Here is a 19231-nt window from a genome sequence, read left to right as displayed (position 1 = left end):
GCCCAACAGACATGACATTCTTAGAAAATAGAATTCGTTGCGGAATATGAGTCCGTAAAATCAAACCTAAATCTTTTTAATAGTCACAAGAATAAATAAGATAGTGAATGTAAAGATATATACGTAGTAAATATAGATGGTCCCATTTTATATACTATCTCCGATCCTTAATATAAGAACTTATTTGATTTTTATTTTGATTCTAAATATAAAACCACAATTCATTTTATCTCTCATATTTATGTATTTTTTTTCAAGATAGTCCTTCTAATAATAATAGTTTTAGCTAATATATTTGATTAGTAAAGATATATTAGGAAAGACAATATCTATTTATTACAAATAACTAACTTAAATTCTTTTTTTAATATCTTTAAATTAATCAACTAGTTCTTATAAATAGAACCGGAAGTAGTAATTCTCTAGATGAACACGCCAATAGGCAGACATATGGCACATGAAAAGCAGAGGTGAGACTTCGAGCTGCGAGGCTCTTGAAAGGAAAATGCTCTTTCGTGCTCGCTGCGTCGTGTGAGGTTGTTCCTTAATTGCTTAGTGTGCTTTTCTCAAATAAATAAAGAAAACGTTTTGGGTGAATCAGATTCTAGGCCTCGTTAAAATCAAAACATTCCTCGAGACTTAGGCAGAAATCATGATCTTTAGCTAAACATCGAAGTAACTTACTATTACTTCTGGTTCTTAATATAAGATCCTGTTTTATTTTTATATGTCTCTCATATTTATATTTTTTTTTCAAAATAACCCTTCTAATAATGATAGTTCTAGTCAATATATTTGATTAGTAAGGATCTTTTATGAAAGACAACACCTATTTAGGATAAATAACTAACTCAACTTACTTTCTTAATCTCCTCAAATTAGTCAACTGGTTCTTATAATTAGGATTAGAGGTAGTATTAGTTAGTCTAAAAGCAGTCACCAGGTAATTACAGTCTAGTCCTAACAAATACTTGCACCTTTCGCGTGTGTGTGTCTGTGTTTCGTACGTCATTAATAAGGAAATGTTTCGCATATTGTATAAAACGATATTACCTTCAGTCCTTAATATAGGAATTAGTTTGTGTTTCGCACCTTTCGCATGTGTGTCTGTGTTTCGTACCTCATTAATAAGGAAATGTTTCGCATATTGTATAAAACGATATTACCTTCAGTCTTTAATATAAGAATTAGTTTGATTTTTATTTTAATCATAAATATAAGATATCAATTTTTTTAAATTTATTCATTTTTTTTTAAGTTAGTCGTTATAATAATAGTAGTTCTAACTAATAGACTTGTTTAACGAGGTTATTTTAGGAAAAACAATACCTAGTTATTACAAATAACTAACTTAACTAATTTTTTTATTTATTCAAATTAGTTAATTAGTTATTATATTAAGAACAGGATGTAATATTATTTTTAGATTTTTAAAATTGATATTCATACGTTTAAACTTATCAAGCTGTTCTTCAAAATTTCCACTAAGAAAGTTAGTTTTGGAGAGGATTGGACCCACCGGGAAACTCAGCCCAAAGAATGCATAATCAGAAATGAAATTCGGCCCAACTGATTGATTGGGCTTTTGCATTTTCCTTTCATTAACCCTTTTGGTACCGAAAGGCCTTTCGTCGTGGACATGATCATAAAAGTAACCAAGTAGTCTCGCATTCACGCCTAACTCACTCCTTTCTTTCACCATATTGAACAAAAAGGTGCGGCCTGTTGCATTTTCTCTTGAAAAGGGTGCAAATGACTTGTAAGTAATTTTTTAATTATAATTTATCAAAAATAAAATAAATATATAAGAAGAATTTTATGTCAACTTATGTTAAACATGCTTGTAAGTCTTATAATAATAATTCCAAATGACCCCTTAATGTCAATATGCACAGAAATTGACTCTCATACGCTTGCCGCCACCAAAGCTTCAGTCCTCACATTTTTCCAAATGTTTTTTTGTGATAAGCATATACATTTTTTTTATTAAAGACAATTATGCTCGAGGTATTATCAAGTACTAAATATAATCACATTTCTGACAAAAATTTTAACCTTCGTTAGTCATATTTCGAGGCACGAGTTCTTTCCACAAATCCGACCGTCACTAATACACATTCTTCCAAGAGTTGTGCCTGAGTACTTTCATGAGAACACTTTCTTGGGGCCCATCTTCGTAAGTGAAATTCTTGATGTACTATTTTCCCACAACATCTACTAGACATGCGGAGTCAGCCTCAACTCAAATGCAGGTTCAGAGCAAGATAACATTTTGTTTAGCCAAAGTATGAGATGATCAAGAGCGTTTGATTTAGCTTATTTTCTTGTTTTAAGTAATTCTTTTCAACTAAGTAATTTTATACTATACAATATATATACACCTACACACACACAAATGAGTTTTTGGTCAAAAAAAAAAATCCAAGGCACTCATACTTTCTTTCTCTTTTTTTTCATGGCTCCGAAACACCCACTGACGCTTTCCCTTTTGGTTCGGATGATCTTTCACTTGAACCCGGAAAAAATTGTGATACTACTCATAAAGTGACTGATACCTATCTGAGTCTCCTGCTAGTTAGGGAAAAAAAAAAAAAGCAAGGGTTTTAAGTGCTCAATGATAGGCGAAAATCAATCACTTTAATTAGAGCCTGTTTGGTTAAGCGGTGGGATCTCAAATAAGCCCGTTTAAATTCAAATAAGTGCTTATGAAGCATGGTTAGGGTGTTTGGATAATTTTTATAGAATCGCGATGAATCGTGATTTTAACCTCCCACCGCACTTTTAGGATAAGCAACAAAAGATAGCTTATGCGTTTGAAAAATCCCGATGAATCTTCAGTAACTAAATTTTCTCTAATCTACCCCTCATTCTAATGGTAATTATTTTAATTTTTTTTAAAAAAAACATACAATATGAAACTGTTTTTCTTTTAATTTTATCTAAACAAAAATAAGATTACGGATGACATATGAACAACGCAATCAAATATTCAGATAATATTCTGATTCTAGGAGCATTGTTAAATTAAAAAAATAATGATGACAAATAATTTTTCAGCTTATTTATATATTTATTATAGTTATTTTATCTAAAATGATATCTCTCCATTTACTCTTCCACAAATCTCTCTTCAAATATTATCTCCACATATTTTGCCTACAATTTTTCAACCTAAACGGCTAAACCATTTCAAATTTTTTCTTAAAAGGCCGTCATCTCGTCTTCTTGGATCAATCAAGCAATCAAAAGGTATGTTTCTTCTTTATTTGTTCACTTTCTTTATGCAGGTCAGAATTCACTCATCTTATTCTCACAAATTTACAATCTCCAATCTTCACGATGCCTCTTCTGAATGACCGCCTTGAATACTTGTGATTGTTTCTTGATTCCTTTTTATTGCTTTTTCTTGAATAAGCGTGATTGTCTGTTTTGGTGTGTGTAAATATATATATAGATATATTAGTTTGAACTGTGGCCAGAGACCATACCCATTTAATATATACCATCTTGTTTCTTGATTCCTTTTGATTGCTTTTTATTGAATAATCGTGATTATATTTCTTCTTTTAAAATATATATTAGTTTGAACTATGACCAGATACCATACCCATTTTATTCTTCCCTTTTCTAATGTCTGATTTTAAATTTGGCACCAATTAGCTAAAGTCAATTTACCTATCTCAACACCACTTCAACTTGCAATATGAGCGGTGAATCCCAAAAGACCAAGGCTACGTGGGATCTTAAAACAACTGAATGTTTTATCCAAGCATGTCTTACTCAAATTTACAAAGGGGAACGAAGTGGCACAACTCTTACAAAAAGAGGATGGAAAGCTGTAATTGCAGAATTTAATTGTCAAAGTGGCAGGAACTATGACAGGAGCCAATTGAAGAATAAGTGGGACTGCTTAAAAAAAGAATGGCAAGCATGGGATAAATTGTTTGCAAAAGAGACAGGGCTAGGGTGGGATAGTGAAAATAATACTGTGGATGCACCGAATGAATGGTGGGAGAGAAAAATATTGGTATGTGATTCATTAATGTGTATGGATATATTTTCCTGTAATTTGACTACGCACAAGCTAATTTCTTTTTTTTTTTTGTAAATATATAGGAAAATCCACAATATGCAAAGTTTAGGAGCAAAGGCCTTCCATTTGTCCACCAATTAACAGTACTTTTCAAAGATGTGGCGGCAACTGGACAATATGGTTTGTCATCATCGTCAAGAATATTGCCGAGTCAGGCAAATGAACATGAGAATGTGGGAGATGACTTCGGTGTTTCTACACAGGAAGGATCTGGGGATAGTGAGAATGCAAGTGGTGAAGCCGCTGAAAAAATAGCAAACATTAATTTAAATGCATCCCAAGGATCCTCAAGCAAAGTATGTGGGGGGAAGAGAAATAATGATGTTGCGAGTGGGAAAACAAAGAAGGTCAAAGGCCTTGCCTCATCAAGAATAGCTGATGCTATAACTCTTATTGCAGAATCATGCCGTGCACGTGTTGATGGAGTTCCCGGTACTTCTATTGGTGAAGTGATGGCTGAGCTGCTCACTATTGAAGATGTTGCTAATGATCCTGAATTTCATGCAAAATGCTGTCAGCTAATGATGCTTAAGCCAGCCAGGGAGATGTTTATTGCCTTACGCGATGTAGCGGATAAAAGGTTAAATTGGCTGCAACATGCAGCATATAACCCATTGCCTTACAAGGACATATAATTGGGAAGGCTAACGGAAGGAAGATTTTTAGAAGTTTGCTGGTTGATTGAATAATGATGCTACATGTGTTTTTTAAGCTTATTTAACAATTTCCTTTTGTTTGGGTGAAATAATTTGCTGACGTATATGCTATTTATGCATATCCTTTTTTTTTTCATTCTTTGAATAATTAATGGAACAATATTTTTCATAATATTTTATCATTAATTGTTTTTTTAATAGGTGTGTTAAAGAACATGGAGCATTGGAATGATGACTTAGAAAATAACTATGACGAAGACGATGTTTTAGATGAAGCGGTCATCGTGAGTGCATTGGTTAGTGAGTATGCAGTAACATATTTATGTAAAGAGCCATGCAGAACAAGTGACCAAACTGGGCATGCATGGGTACAAGAAATATTGCGAGGCAATCCCACTCGGTGCTATGAGATGTTTCGAATGGAAAAACGTGTATTCCATTATCTTTGTGCTGAATTGTCTGAATATGGTCTAAAGGTCACTAAACATATGGGGGTCGAAGAAATGGTTGCAATGTTTTTAAATATGGTAGGTCATGGAATAGGTAATAGAATGATACAAGAAAGATTTCAACATTCAGGAGAGACTGTTAGTAGACATTTGCATAAGGTTTTACGTGCTTGCTTGCAATTGTCCTTCAATTATATCAAGCCACAAGATCCTACCTTTCGTGAGTTCCCATCAAAAATTCAAAATGACCCACGATATTGGCCATTTTTTAAGAATGCTATAGGAGCAATAGATGGAACCCATGTTCGTTGTGTGGTTAGCTTGTTCGAACAACCAAAATTTATTGGAAGAAAAGGATATCCTACACAAAACATAATGGCTGCATGTGATTGGGACATGTGTTTTACTTTTGCTTTAGCTGGATGGGAAGGCACTGCACATGATGCTCGTGTTTTTTATAATGCTCTTACAACTCCTAGTATGAACTTCCCGCATCCACCTCCAGGTTTGTTTTCTTCTTATATCTTAAAATTGATATGCTTGATACGAATTATATATATTTATTAACATTATGATTCTTTATTAGGTAAGTATTATTTGGTGGATGCTGGTTACCCTACACCAGTTGGGTACATTGGTCCGTATAAATGTGAACGTTATCATCTACCAGATTTCAGGCGTTCATCAGGATTTCAAAATGAGAACGAGATATTCAATTATTATCATTCAAGCTTGAGGTGTACTATAGAAAGGACTTTTGGGGTATGGAAGAATAGATTTGCAATTCTAGATCACATGCCTCCGTACAAAATCCAAACACAAGTTCAAATAGTCATTGCAACCATGGCTATCCACAATTTTATTAGAAGGCATACTGACACTGATTTTAAATTTAGTCAGTATGAAGATGAAAATATCCTCGAAGGTAATTATGATGATCATGTTGTTTCATATCCATCACCAAGTGCCAACATAGTTTCCTCATCAGAAATGGATCGTCTTCGAGACTCAATTCGAGATCAAATTCTACAATGCAGGGAAAATAACTAGCTATCATTTTTATTAATTAGTTTTGTTGTTTAAATTTTATTTCTTAGTTATAATTTTGATTGAAGATTCAATTTCCTTATCTATGTTACTAAAATTGCTAATCAAATTTTTTTTATATTTTCGTTCATCTCTTATTTATATGGGGTCTTTTATTTAATATTTGTACTACACATAAATTTTGTAAGTGATTTTAAATAATAATAATTTTTAAATAAAAATAATATTTAAATATTCATGTCATTTATTAAATTATATTTAATAATATTTATTATTAAATATAATAATTATGAAAATGTAAACAACTTTATTAACTTCATGTCCTTTTTAGTAATTATACACCCATAAGTGATTTTAATGAATAAAAACCAAACATAATCACAATTCTTAAAATCACTTATAAAAAAAAATACCCAAACAGAAATCACGATTAACTAGTATCACTTATAGCCAGTATCACTTATAAAATTCACGATTATCTAAAATCACAGTTGTTCACCGCTAATCCAAACGGGCACTTAGTTGGTCTAAAAAGTAGGGATAGGATTAAATAAATGAGCCCCACTTTGGCCCGTCTCATAAATCCAATTTATTTTGATATGACATTATGGGGATGTTTGGTAACATTAAAAAGTGCTTTTCAGAAGTATTTTTCTGTAAAACGAGATAAATTTTTCTACATATTTATTTCGTAAACTGTAAAAATATTTTTGAAATCATGGTTTGATTTCCATCTAAACACTGAAACACTTCCTATATTGTTCATTTTTATTTTTATGACCACGTAGTTGAACCTAATGATCATGGCTCAATGCCAAATGTCGCAACATGTTCTCTCACAACACCATCTTACACTTTTCGTATGTATAAACATTATTTTCTTGTCGAGAGTGGTTGATTAATCAACATTAATTAAAGGGATTTTTTTTTTTTTTAGGATGTGCCATTGCCAGGGATTTAATAGATTGGGATAGAACCAAAAGAAATGACTATAGTTTGAGTGAAGAGGTAGAATAAAACAAGATTCCATGGATTTCGTCTGGTTATAATTATTTAGGTCCCATATATAATAGTAAATGGCACCTTACTGAAGTATAAAATTGATGACTTGTCCAATCGTCCTTTTAAACTAACGACGCTCCCCCCCGTGTCACATAATATAATCAAGTAATGATGGTTTCCTTAATCATAATCTGCGAGAATACAAATTGACAAATCATATATCTAATTTAATGATGCCTTCTCTTGACCAACCACAAAAAAATATATAGATATATATATTCTTCGAACGCCAGCTTTTGGTCAAAACTAAAAATTATTTTTAAACTCACATTGCACATTTCTCATTAATTTGATCAATGATAATTGAATTAAGTGCAAGTAACTCAACACTCCTATGATATTTATCAGGCATTGTATATATGGTTTTATTACCAAACAAAATTCTGAGACTAGAGTGTTGAATTACAGGTTGATTTTGAAAGTTTTTAAAAGAATTTTTTTTTAAAATTCCGGGTTAACGTATTATTTACTCATATTTTTATTTTATCATTGCCATACTATAACCGTATCAAATATTCAAAAAAAAAATTCATTTTTCCAATAGGAAAAATTCGAATCAATCACGTCTTTCCCAACAACAAGCAATATATATACATTATACAATATATATAATATATAGAGATCTAAGGTGCAATAAATGGTGGCAAAATGAGGCATTTAATTAATTTTTGAAGCCAAAAACAAAAAGACCTTCTCACCAATATATATGAAGCTAACTTTTTGCATAAGAAAAGTGGTTTCATTTCATTTCATGTGCAAAAAGCGAAGAGGAAAAGGCTTCACCTCCAAAGTATGCCCTCAAAAGCCTATACCCATCACTTGAAAATTGAAAAATCAACAAGTGGCATTTTGGATCTTTGGGCTTTTTCCTCCTTATTGCTTCACCCTCTTTTTCATTGGTAAGCACAACACTTTGTTTCTTCCTTCCTTTCTCTCTCTCCAATAAACTTTCTCTCTTTTCTTTCTTCTTTATTTTCCACCACACATATTTCTATAACTATAAACTATATATCTCGTTGTCACTTCTTCACAGGCTACAAAATACACACACAAAAAAAAAAGATGAGTTCTTTTACTTGAGAACTAAAAATGATGACGACCAAATAAATTAGCAGAGGAAACATTGCAGGAGTGTTAATTATCCACATGATTTTCTTCTTCATTTACCACCTGCAGGTGATTAATCAAATTTTTAATTAGGGAAATTAAAAATAATAAAAATTGGGTGTAATATATATAAGGGAAATTAAGGTTAAAAAATATACCTTTATCCTTTTTGAATAGCTTGGTCAAGAAGGAAATGAATATGATGAGCAGAGCCACCCCTGCTATGAGGCCAACTATTATTGCCAGTGTCTTTTGAAGCTCATCGTCGTTCTTGTTTTTACGCTCACCTACACATTACAATTCATATGTTAGTTAATTAGTTTTTTTTTGTTTATAACAAATTTAAAATTACACATCATAGAAGGGATAATTTCAAGCTAACGAATTAAATATGATTAACTTTAATAATCAGGAAAAGACGACGTTGCAAATGATGAGGATTCTCTGTACCAAAATACCTACCTTGTTGGGTTGTGACTAAAAGCGGCCCTTTCATGATTTTTTATGAATCAGGAGAAATGGTTCTATCATTCTTGCTTTATTTCATATTTTGATTGTTTATTTTCATTCATAGGATTCATCATATAAAGTGATGTGTATAATGTATTAATTAAGTTTTTGCTTTTTCTACCACTAAGAAAGTTCAAATGGCTACTTTTAACTAACGCTTGAAATATTCTGAAATATTCATACATAGAAAGGCATGGAGCATTCATGAATCAAAAGAGCAGATCAACAAAATCAAATAATGCCCTTTCTTTCTTTTTTATTATATTATTCTTTCTTTTCCCTATTTTGAGAATAAAAGAGTGAAGGAAGGCAACAAAACTCAAAAGACAAACTTTTTAGAAAGATAAATTTTGCAAGTAAACCCAATTGAATGGGTCCAAAATCAGACGAGATACCAAAACAGTTTTTTCCCTAACAAAAAGTGAAAAAGGTATATTGAATAATTAGAACTTATCGCTCCCACCAAATTGCAATGATCTTCATTTCCACACCGACCCTTGTACGCATTCACGTGGCTTGAAACGTAAATTGAAAATTATTCAAGCAAGTCAATTCTCACTAAACAATCACTCAAAAACTTCAAAATAATAACAATATCAAAGCAATAACGGAAACTACAAAACCACCACTATTCACAGTGGCGGAGCCGCTTACCGTTTTCACTGGGCGAGTAAACTCCACCTTCGGAGTAGCGCGCGTAGCACTTGGCCAAGTATATCTGACCCCACTGGGCAGGCCCACACTCTTCTCTTAGCCGTCCGATCGCATTTGAGAGACAATCCTGACACTCGGCCGCACTCAAATCCCCGACGCACTGCGCCATACCCTGCAAATCCCCTGAGCTAGTCGTTCTAAACGTCTTGTACACCCCATCGGACGTCTCCAAATACGACAGCACAGCATCTCTCCGAGTCAACACGTCCGAAGTAAACGCAGTGGACGGCCCACATTTCTTAACGACCAAGGTCTTGTCCTCCACGCCCAAGAACTTAGAATCATCATACTTAACGAAACAGCCGTCGAGCTGCAAGGCGCCGCCGGTGGAGCCGGGGCAGATGGTGCCAAGCTGGGAGACGGCCTGGGCAACACAGCGGGAGCAGTCCGAGGCGGCAAGGTCGCCGCGACACTGGAAAAGGCCGTAGATGGGGGTGTCCTGTGAGGAGGAGGAGGAAGGGACGGTGAGGTTGGTGTAGGAGGAAAACATGGCGGAGTTGATGATGGAAGTGAGAAGGGAGTTGACGGCGGACTCATAGGCAGAGCCCGGCGTGAACTTAGCCTGAGAGCAACCGCCAAAGATGAAAGCCTGGGTGGAGGAGGAGGAGGAGGAGGAGGAGGAAAACGTTGGGGTTGCGAAGGATATGAGTAGCAGAAGAGGAAGAAGAAGAAGAGGAGGAGGAGGAGAAGGAAAGTGAGAAGAAAGCATTGACATGGTCGTGCGTGGTGGTGAGAATGCGCAAGTGAGATGGACAGAGGAGGAGGAGGAAGGAAGGCCTTCTTTATATATAACAACTTAAAGCGATCGAAACAGCGATGTGTGTGTGTGGGTATGCTTCTGTACGTAATAATGATTATGTGATATCTTTGAGGAGAATCCACGTATGTGTATATACACAGTACACAGAGTATATGATTGCGTGCCAACACAAGCACCGACGTACAGATATACGTATAGTTCGTTACATGTACATTAGGTATACGAATTCCTTGGAATATAGAGTGTGATTCCCTTTTTGCTTTCGTGTATATATATATATATATATATATATATATAGAGAGAGAGAGAGAGAGAGAAGGTAAGAGGCACCGAAAATTATTGAATGGAAACATTATATGGACGCGAGTTGAGAACGGAAATGAAAAGTAAGGTGTGAGAAATATTGATTAAAGGTACGTTAAGAAGAGGTGGGTTTTGAGAAGTGATGGGAGGATGGTGTGAAGTCAAAAGGAACGGGTGGGGGGAAGGTGGTGAAAATTGACTCAAAAGACATAATCAAAATCCTAATTAATATAGTTTGGTCGAGGTGTTAACAGCAACTCTCTCTCTCTGTGTATAATTATATATATATATATATATATATATATATAGTGTAGATGATGTGTATGGGTGATGACTTGCAGAGGAAAGATTGAAACACTAAAATTGAGGGGAAAGAGAGTAGAGAGCACGTGATGGGTCCCTCGAGTTGGTGTGTTTCAATCAAAATCAGACTTAATTAAGTCATCAAGAATATATATATATATATATATATATAGAGAGAGAGAGAGAGAGAGCTTTGATTTGGTCCAGTTTGGAGCTGGTGATAGGGATGCAACGTGAACGCTGCACTTTGCTAATTGGATGCTCTCTTTGATGATAGCAATGGTTTGTTTGGGATTCATTATTATTTGGGCGTTTGGTTCAAAAGTAATTGTGGCCATATGTCTCATTCTTGAGGCCGATTTGCTTGCAGCTTCGTCATCATCCGAATGTGTTAGACCGAAATTATATTCCGTTTCACAATTAATTCCGCAATCCACTCTCATCCTCATCATCTAATCTCTTTTTTATGTCTCTTTTCTACTTATATATATTTAGACGGTTATTAAAGTAAGATCAAAGTATTAATTATTAACTAAACTAGATGAGAAGGATTAATATTAATGTATATATTTACTAGTTAATTATGACTGTCAATTAATATAGCTACTGGTTACGACTTGGGGATATAATTAATCAAGTCGCGATAATTAAATGCATGTGAAGATGGATGGATCGGTCAATTCAGACCAAAGTTTCGCAAAATAAGCAAAGAAGAAGAAGAAATTGATTGACAAGGATGAATGAATGATACAGGAAAAGCATCTCCTGATTGACTACACCATTGACTCCACAATTTTCATTTTTTCTTTATTGGAAATTAAACCATATTTATATATATATAACTATATTAGTCAATGATCGTAAGAATAATTCCACCAATTCCCTGAATTTAATTTGCAGTAAATATAATATGCAGAAGTCATTGACTCTGACCTGGTCGTCCCTCCCATACCTTTCATATATAGAATACAGGTAAAAACAAATAAACGACCCGTCCTTTTTGTGGAATAATTTTTTTCCATTTTGTCTTCACTGTAACACGTTATTATTAACACTGGCGTCAATTCAAACCTCACTTATTAATTCCTTTGATTCTCATCCAGCAATATTATAGTTGTCATCGGTTCTAAAAATGTAATTAAACGGGAAAGAAGTACAACATTTGAGTGCATTATACTTTACAAGGTACTTTAAGCTAACGATTCAGCAATTTAAGGGGGGGAAAAAGCAGTGGTGGAAAATTCAAATACGTTTCCCACTTAATATATTAATCCTCTAATTAACAAGACATGGAGAAACCATCAAAGCATAATGAAGTTTCAAAAGTAGACTAATTGCATAAGTGTTAATTTAGTTCCTAATTAAAATCCAATCACATCCCTCAATCTACTATAATTGAATCACAATATATAACTAGACAATTGTTTATGGAAGTAATTATTTGATAAGTGCTTAAATTAGAAATAATCCCTGCCACTAGATGAAAACGAAACACTCGAGAAATTTCAGTGAACGAAGAAGAAAGCATAGTATGATGATAATGATTGACGAGTGACTTCATATCAAACACGCTTCCAATAATTGACTAGACACTATGTTTGTTAAATTAATAGATTTTGATTTTTTTTTTTTCCTCTCCTTCAAACACGTCTCAACATACTCGTCGTGTCTTTTTATTATATCTAAATAATGAATATTTATAACTATACATATGCATCTATCCCCTTCATGCATGTTCATCCCCTACCTACCAGAGCTACCAATTAAGACATTTTTTTAAAAGAAGCTACTAATTTTTCCAAAAGAAATAATGATGATGTAATTAAGATTCCTGTTTCGGTGTGATCAAACAGAGAGATAGTTGGTAGGTGGAGAAGCAAGCATGTATTGAGAGTTGAATCAAAGGAAAGGGAAAAGAGTGAAGAAATAAAGACAAAAACAGAAATTAAAGGCAAATGGAAGTAAAGTGGGGAATTAATTAGGGGAAGGTCACTTCATAGGCTTCAATAATGAAGGCACCGTCTTTGTATGATTGCTTGTTTGTTTGTTTACATAATTGTTGTAAAATTTAATTTACATTGTTTTGTGTGTGTGTGTGTGTGTTGTGAGGATTTTTGTCTTGGTCTTTTGATGTGCCACCACAACAACAACACACAACACTACAACTCGACAACGTTAGGGTTTAGGCCTTTTTGCCCTCTACTACTTATCCCATCCTTATTTAATTTTCTCTTCAACCTTTTGTTTTTTTTTTATTGTGCCTGTTTGGTGGTGGTAGATATATCAAGCAGAAGAAATTTCTTTCTTTTATATTATTTACATACAAAAAACTAAAAATACATAATAAGAATGAGTGTGTCAAAACCCAGATTGGGAGGAAGACGAAAGGGAGAATTATGAGAACCCTACATGTTTATATAATTGGGGTATCTCACATTATCCATTTTTTGGTGTTGATTGATAGGAACCTGTTCTCCCAAGTCCCAACCTCATGAATCGCTGGCTATACGCTTCATTACGAGCTAAGAATGTTTACAAAGTCATGTGCAGTACTTGCCATGATAACAACCTCACATCCTCAACTCAATGAGATTAGAATCTATATGGGAGTGTCAAAGGCTTTGTAACTTAGTGATATTGATGCTCTCCGATAGATTGTGGATTCTATTCCACTTATAACCGTAAGCCGTTAATGTCTGCCCCTTTAATTTAAAAAAAAGAAAAAAAAGAATCCATATGGAGGTGTACATGTGTATAGACCTTATTATAGATATATTCTTCATGATTTTAAATATAGAAGCCAGTTGGTTAAAGAGTTTGTTTTGATTTTAAATATAAGATATTAATTCTCTTTGCTTTTCTTATTTATTATTTTTCCAAACTACCCCAATAATAAAATTATTGTATTGCAAAGTTGAATGGCAATTGTATGATTAAAAGGAGGAGTATTTTTTTTAAAAAAAAGTTTTTTTTACAAATAACTAATTTATTAATTATTTTTAATTCATGTGAATTAATTAAGTAGCGGAAAAAGCATATTAATATTGATATTGATGTATATCATTGATACACCGTTTTATAGTAAATGACAAAAAAAGGTTAATTAATTAATGATGAGTTATTACCATCCACCATAATCCTTACGATCTCTGTTTGCCTTAAGCATAGCCGCCACTTCATCTGATGTTAAAGCATTGTAAATAAGATTGAGGATTGAATAAGAAATGCTGTCCAAGTAAACGGAAAAGAATCACAACTATCACTCTATGTACATATTGGTCATGTACTAAACAGAAAATATTGCATCGATATTACAAGTAAAGGAAGAGAACATCTTAAAAGACTAGCTTATGGTGACACAGCTTTTTAAACTTATTAGCTTTGTTTCTCCTCTGACACTTTCCGGTATGAGACTTGTAACCACACACTCTGCTTGAGAGTTGAAGATATCAATACTTCCAATGAAAGTACTAACATTATGAGCACAAGTCTAAAAGACTAGTATGTTAAATTGTTCGAGCCTCTTAAATTTATAAACCACCTCGTGGATAACTTGAAAATTACCCAAAAAAAAAAAAAGAAATGTTTAGAAGAACAGCACACAGGAACCTTGGATATTTCCATCTTCAATTGGTAACAACAGAGAAGGACATTTTCCCTGCATCATTCATCAATAAGAAGCCCACCTAATTGTCACTCATCGACATCAACATATCTCCTTCCATTCAAATACAACCACGTTAAGAAGTATGCTAGAAAAGAAGAGATAGAGGAAGTTACGGGACGAGTTTTCTGACTGAGAGACAGATTGAGGAAAAGTGAAAATGCAGAGGACAAGAAGACGCCGCAACCGATTGCACGAAGCCCTACAATCACAGGATTCAATATGATTACTATTACCTTGAATTTGTTTCCCTCTACAAAATTCCTGTTTGGTTTCCGAGAAGACAACAACAATTTATCCACATCAGACAGTCTACCCGTGTAGACGACGCCGTACTGGTTTCTGTCGAAGAAGGAAGCGTGCTTTTGCAGAACGTTTTGGTGGGGCTCTGCAATTGAATTTGAAGCTGCTGCATGAAGACCTGCAGGAATATCAACTTGAAGATGAAAATGGAATGATTATATTGTCAAGTCAAAGAATAGAAGTAAAGATACCTCGCGATTGTTACTTTCAATAGAAGCCATGGCTGATTGGCTGAGATGAGTGACAGAGATTAGGGAAGGAAGTGATTTGTGAGGGAAGAGAAGAAAGAGTTGGCATATTTATGTGAGGGAAACTGATCTATTTCTGTCTATCTATTTATTTTTCGATCATAAATATAAGACCCATGTATAATGTAAGGAGAAGTAATTTTTTTTTGCCAAAGATTGTCTTATGAATTAACTCCAATAGTTATTTCATTTTTTTTAGTGTTTCATGTTTTTGTATTGATATACACAATGATTATTTTTCGCAAACAAGTATGGGTTACTTTGTAAAATATCGAATTAACTTTAATAAGTCATTAGTTAGATCGTGATACTATGTCAAAAAAAATTATATTTTATAATAAGGATTGGAATGAATAAAATAGATAGCACATTAAAAAATTGCTATAGCCTCTATTCAAAGAGGAAAACTAAGTCTAGATATTATAAAAATTAAAAATCAGAATGATTTCACTCTTACACAATTAAATAAAAATACGAAATTGATAAAAAAAAGAATATTAAGTATCGAACCAATTCGTCTGTCTAGAAAAACCATGAACAATTTAATATGTATCAAACCATAAGCCTTTCGTTGATTCATAAGAGAAAGCACTAAATTAATCAAAGATACCAAGAAAGAAAAATTTTGATAAATCTATTAAGAAATCCATTATAAGAATAAGAGATCAAAAGCTGGTTGAAAATAAAGAAATTTTATTTGCTAGACATAGTAAAGAATTGAGAATTCTAATTTGTTCAATCCTAGGAATATAAATAGTTAGATAGACATTATATTCATAAACTACGATTTACTTTCAAGTTGCCTTGGTGGTGAAATGGTAAACAAACAAGACTCAAAATCTTATGCTAAAGAGTGTGGAGGTTTGATTTTTCTTCAAAACATAATATTGAAATCTCTTATTGAATTGGAATAAGTTTGGCAGTAAATCACAAAATCTTGCTTTTTTATCTAATGAATGGAGAGTCTGTTTTGAAATTGTCCGCCCTGCACCCACCCCCTATATGCTTCAAAGGGATCACACAGCAGTAGATTGATACAATAAAAACCTATGGTAAAATACCCACCCATATCTGTTTGAGGGATTCTAGTTTTCTCCCTTCAAAAATCCATTCAGCCAAATCCAATCGAAGGAACCCGCACGTGTCATTAAAGCAATGCGTGCACAGATATGACTGCGGGCCGTGAGCCTCTGAAAGGAAAGTACCCTTTCGTGCTCGCTTTGTGTCGCGCGCAACTTTTCCGTAGTTACTTAGTGAGCATTTTCCAAATAAATAAAGAAAAGGTTTTAGGTGAATTAGATTCTAGTTCTCATTGAAATCAAGACATACCTCAAGCCTTAGGCAAAAATCATGATTTCTAAATAAACATCTAAGTAACCTGCTATTAGTTAGCCTAAAAGCAGATATTATGTAATTACAGTCTAGTCCTAACAAATACACTTTTCGTGTGTGTGTGTGTGTATTCTGTACGTGATTGATAAATCTTCAACAAAGTTTTCAAGCCTCCTCTCATGCTAAACATTTCCATATGCAGATGGAGGATGTCGACATTCAAAAGCAGTTTTTTTTTTTTTTTTGAGCTGAAGACATTCAAAAGCAGTCTAAAGATTATTTTTTGGGGGCTGGGGATGGAAAAGGTAGAATAACTGCTCCTTTTCCTCTCTAGAATTTGGTGAAGTTTCTAGTTGGTCTTTTAATCATTCCTAAACTTCCAATATAATTGAACTTTTGGACCAAGTGGACAAGTTACCAGATTCTCAAAAGCAAATCATGATGTCATTGGCAAGGCTTCACCAAACTCTCTGCAAGTGCATTAGCTGATCGTTCATGTGAAGAAATTGATGGTCCTGCTTAACTTGTGGTGTATAAATCAAATACAAGGTCCTGCTAAACATGCAAGATCAAATCCAATGATTTTATTTTTGCATAAACAAATGATACCACCATTCACATAGGTTGAAAGAAAAAATCTAATATGACCAAGACACTTGGTGCTGAATCGGACACGCACCATGAGTGTGAATACATTATGAAAAGGGTCTTGAGCTGCCACAACAAAATATGAAGTTACGGTTGTCACAAAGTACAACATCCAATGAAAATTCAAGGATAAGATGGTCACAATCCCTTAAATTGCTTCCGGTTACATAGGCAAATGGCTTGTAATTACATTTATAAATGCATCCCCCGTGAACTCAGATTACTATTGGATATGATTATTTACATTATTAGTATTGTCATTATTATTGGACTCTCACCCTGATTACACGATACAACATTTGAGCACCAGCCCCTTTTGATCAATCCTTCCATCTTCGTTACCTACGGGCAGAAATCATGTAGAGGATCATTCAACTTCATCCACCAGTCATCAGACTAATATGAAATCAACAACCCATCAACAAAGATGAGCTAGTTTCACAGACTTATTAATGAATTCATTAATTTCATATCAGTAGAGAAGTCCCCTTTTCTTTTTTTCTTTTTTTTTTAAACATGGGGCTTGAATGTTAAACTAAAATAGCAAACTACAAATTGTTCGGTACCAAATGAGAATACAATAATAGGAATAGATACTTAACAGCAATTTAATTTAATCATCTTAATTAGATGGAAGTAGAACCAAGAATGGCTTGAAATAAATTAAAGTTCCAAGGATGAAACTTCATATCTAACCAAAAACTCAACCTTGCATTTCTGTAGATTGTAGAGAATTATCTGAAGTTGACTCTCAACAAAAAAATGGTTTAAGTTAAAATACCTTAAGCAATCAGTAAATCAGTTGAGTACCGGATTACACATCATACAAAAAAAAAAAAAGAAAAAAAAAAGGCAGTGATGAAAGAAACAGTCCTTGTGTGAAAGTTAAATCAAAATATTTACCAGTAAAACTACTGTGCATGTAGAGGTAACAGTAACATATATTACAACATAAAAAGAAGAAACGTACTCACAATAACGAAAAAATAAGATTAATAACACACCTTCAGGAGGCTGAGCTAGCTTCCGGTTTTGAGGGGACAGCATTTCTTTTTTCAATTGCATCAGAATGTCTTCCATTGTGTACTCTCGCTGCCAATTAGCCAGCATGGGAAACAAATTTGGCTCAACCTGGTAATTCAGCTAGTCATTAGTTCAGTATCATGCAAATCATGGTAGTGGAAGCCCTTACAAAAATGCCACCTACCACTCCAGAATCTTGGTTGACACAAGTCATGTTAATCCTTGTTTGAAATCTTACAGATGGTGGATTGTCTGGATAATCCTTGCACAGAACAATTTCAGCTGGTAGATACGCCCCTCATGAACAGTCTGGTAAAAAATATGGGCAAGGGAAAGATGCGAAATCAATATATTGTTGGATAGAAACTAAACTTCCTTAGAAATAAAAGAAAAAAAAATCATATGTTAATCAGGGTAAAGTCAAAGATAAAAGAAAAGAAAAATGCAGCTAATCACTGGGTCTCTGGAAATCGGGCAAAACAAAATCCCTTTTCAGATAAAAAATATTATAGCAAATTAGCAATGATAATTTATAGCTGAATTTATCCAGTAATTCAACCCTACAGGTAACATGGTCTCACATGCAAGAATCACTTGAGTATATTTACCATTTAATAATGATCTTTCCCAACAGCTTAAATTGGCAAACGGGAATCTAAACGCCACCAACTGAAATTCAGAATTATTTATTTTGGAGCACAAAGGGGCAAGGGAGGCTTGGTTTGGGAGGGTAGAGAAGAGATTGAGAAGCAAATACACAATCACACAGTAAAAACATTACAACCCTAGGAAGATGTGTGTGTGTGTGTGTGTGTGTGTGTGTGTGTATCAGCTTACACCAGGAGGACCAATAATAGTCCCTGTCCATGACTGCATGTATATTATCATCAGCATCATCCATGCCATAGCTGACAGTTCCATCGCCGATTCCCTTTTCACCTCTTTCAAGCTCTTCCAATAATCTGAAACTCCTGGGTACTGCATAAACAAAAAAAAAGCCAAGTATTAA

The 19231-nt window shown here is 33.8% G+C and overlaps 3 protein-coding genes and 1 pseudogene across 3 annotated transcripts; 2 read left to right on the top strand and 2 right to left on the bottom strand.

Moving 5' to 3' along the window:
• Nucleotides 1-3703: 3703 nt before the first annotated feature.
• LOC114741287 (L10-interacting MYB domain-containing protein-like) lies at nucleotides 3704-4728 on the top strand. The gene is made up of 2 exons (XM_028929539.1): nucleotides 3704-4027; nucleotides 4117-4728. Exons 1-2 carry the CDS (start codon nucleotides 3704-3706, stop codon nucleotides 4726-4728), a joined length of 936 nt encoding a protein of 311 aa, XP_028785372.1.
• A 236-nt stretch (nucleotides 4729-4964) lies between these two features.
• LOC114741284 (uncharacterized) lies at nucleotides 4965-6248 on the top strand. Its single transcript, XM_028929536.1, has 2 exons — nucleotides 4965-5703; nucleotides 5785-6248. Exons 1-2 carry the CDS (start codon nucleotides 4965-4967, stop codon nucleotides 6246-6248), a joined length of 1203 nt encoding a protein of 400 aa, XP_028785369.1.
• Nucleotides 6249-7945: 1697 nt separating this feature from the next.
• On the bottom strand, nucleotides 7946-10377 carry LOC114741283 (plasmodesmata-located protein 6-like). Its single transcript, XM_028929535.1, has 3 exons — nucleotides 9579-10377; nucleotides 8573-8701; nucleotides 7946-8477 (listed from the first exon to the last, which is right to left on the bottom strand). Exons 1-3 carry the CDS (start codon nucleotides 10351-10353, stop codon nucleotides 8467-8469), a joined length of 915 nt encoding a protein of 304 aa, XP_028785368.1. The 5' UTR covers nucleotides 10354-10377; the 3' UTR covers nucleotides 7946-8466.
• A 6739-nt stretch (nucleotides 10378-17116) lies between these two features.
• LOC114741282 (ubiquitin-conjugating enzyme E2 variant 1A-like) lies at nucleotides 17117-19202 on the bottom strand (annotated as a pseudogene).
• Between the last annotated feature and the right edge of the window lie 29 nt (nucleotides 19203-19231).

The sequence above is a fragment of the Neltuma alba genome, unplaced genomic scaffold (genome assembly GCF_004799145.2).
Source record: "Neltuma alba isolate B1F8T4 unplaced genomic scaffold, ASM479914v2 tig00003344_pilon, whole genome shotgun sequence".
Lineage (NCBI taxonomy): Eukaryota > Viridiplantae > Streptophyta > Magnoliopsida > Fabales > Fabaceae > Neltuma > Neltuma alba.
The sequence above is the reverse complement of the archived record's forward strand: the minus strand, read 5'-3'. Positions and strand labels throughout refer to the sequence as shown.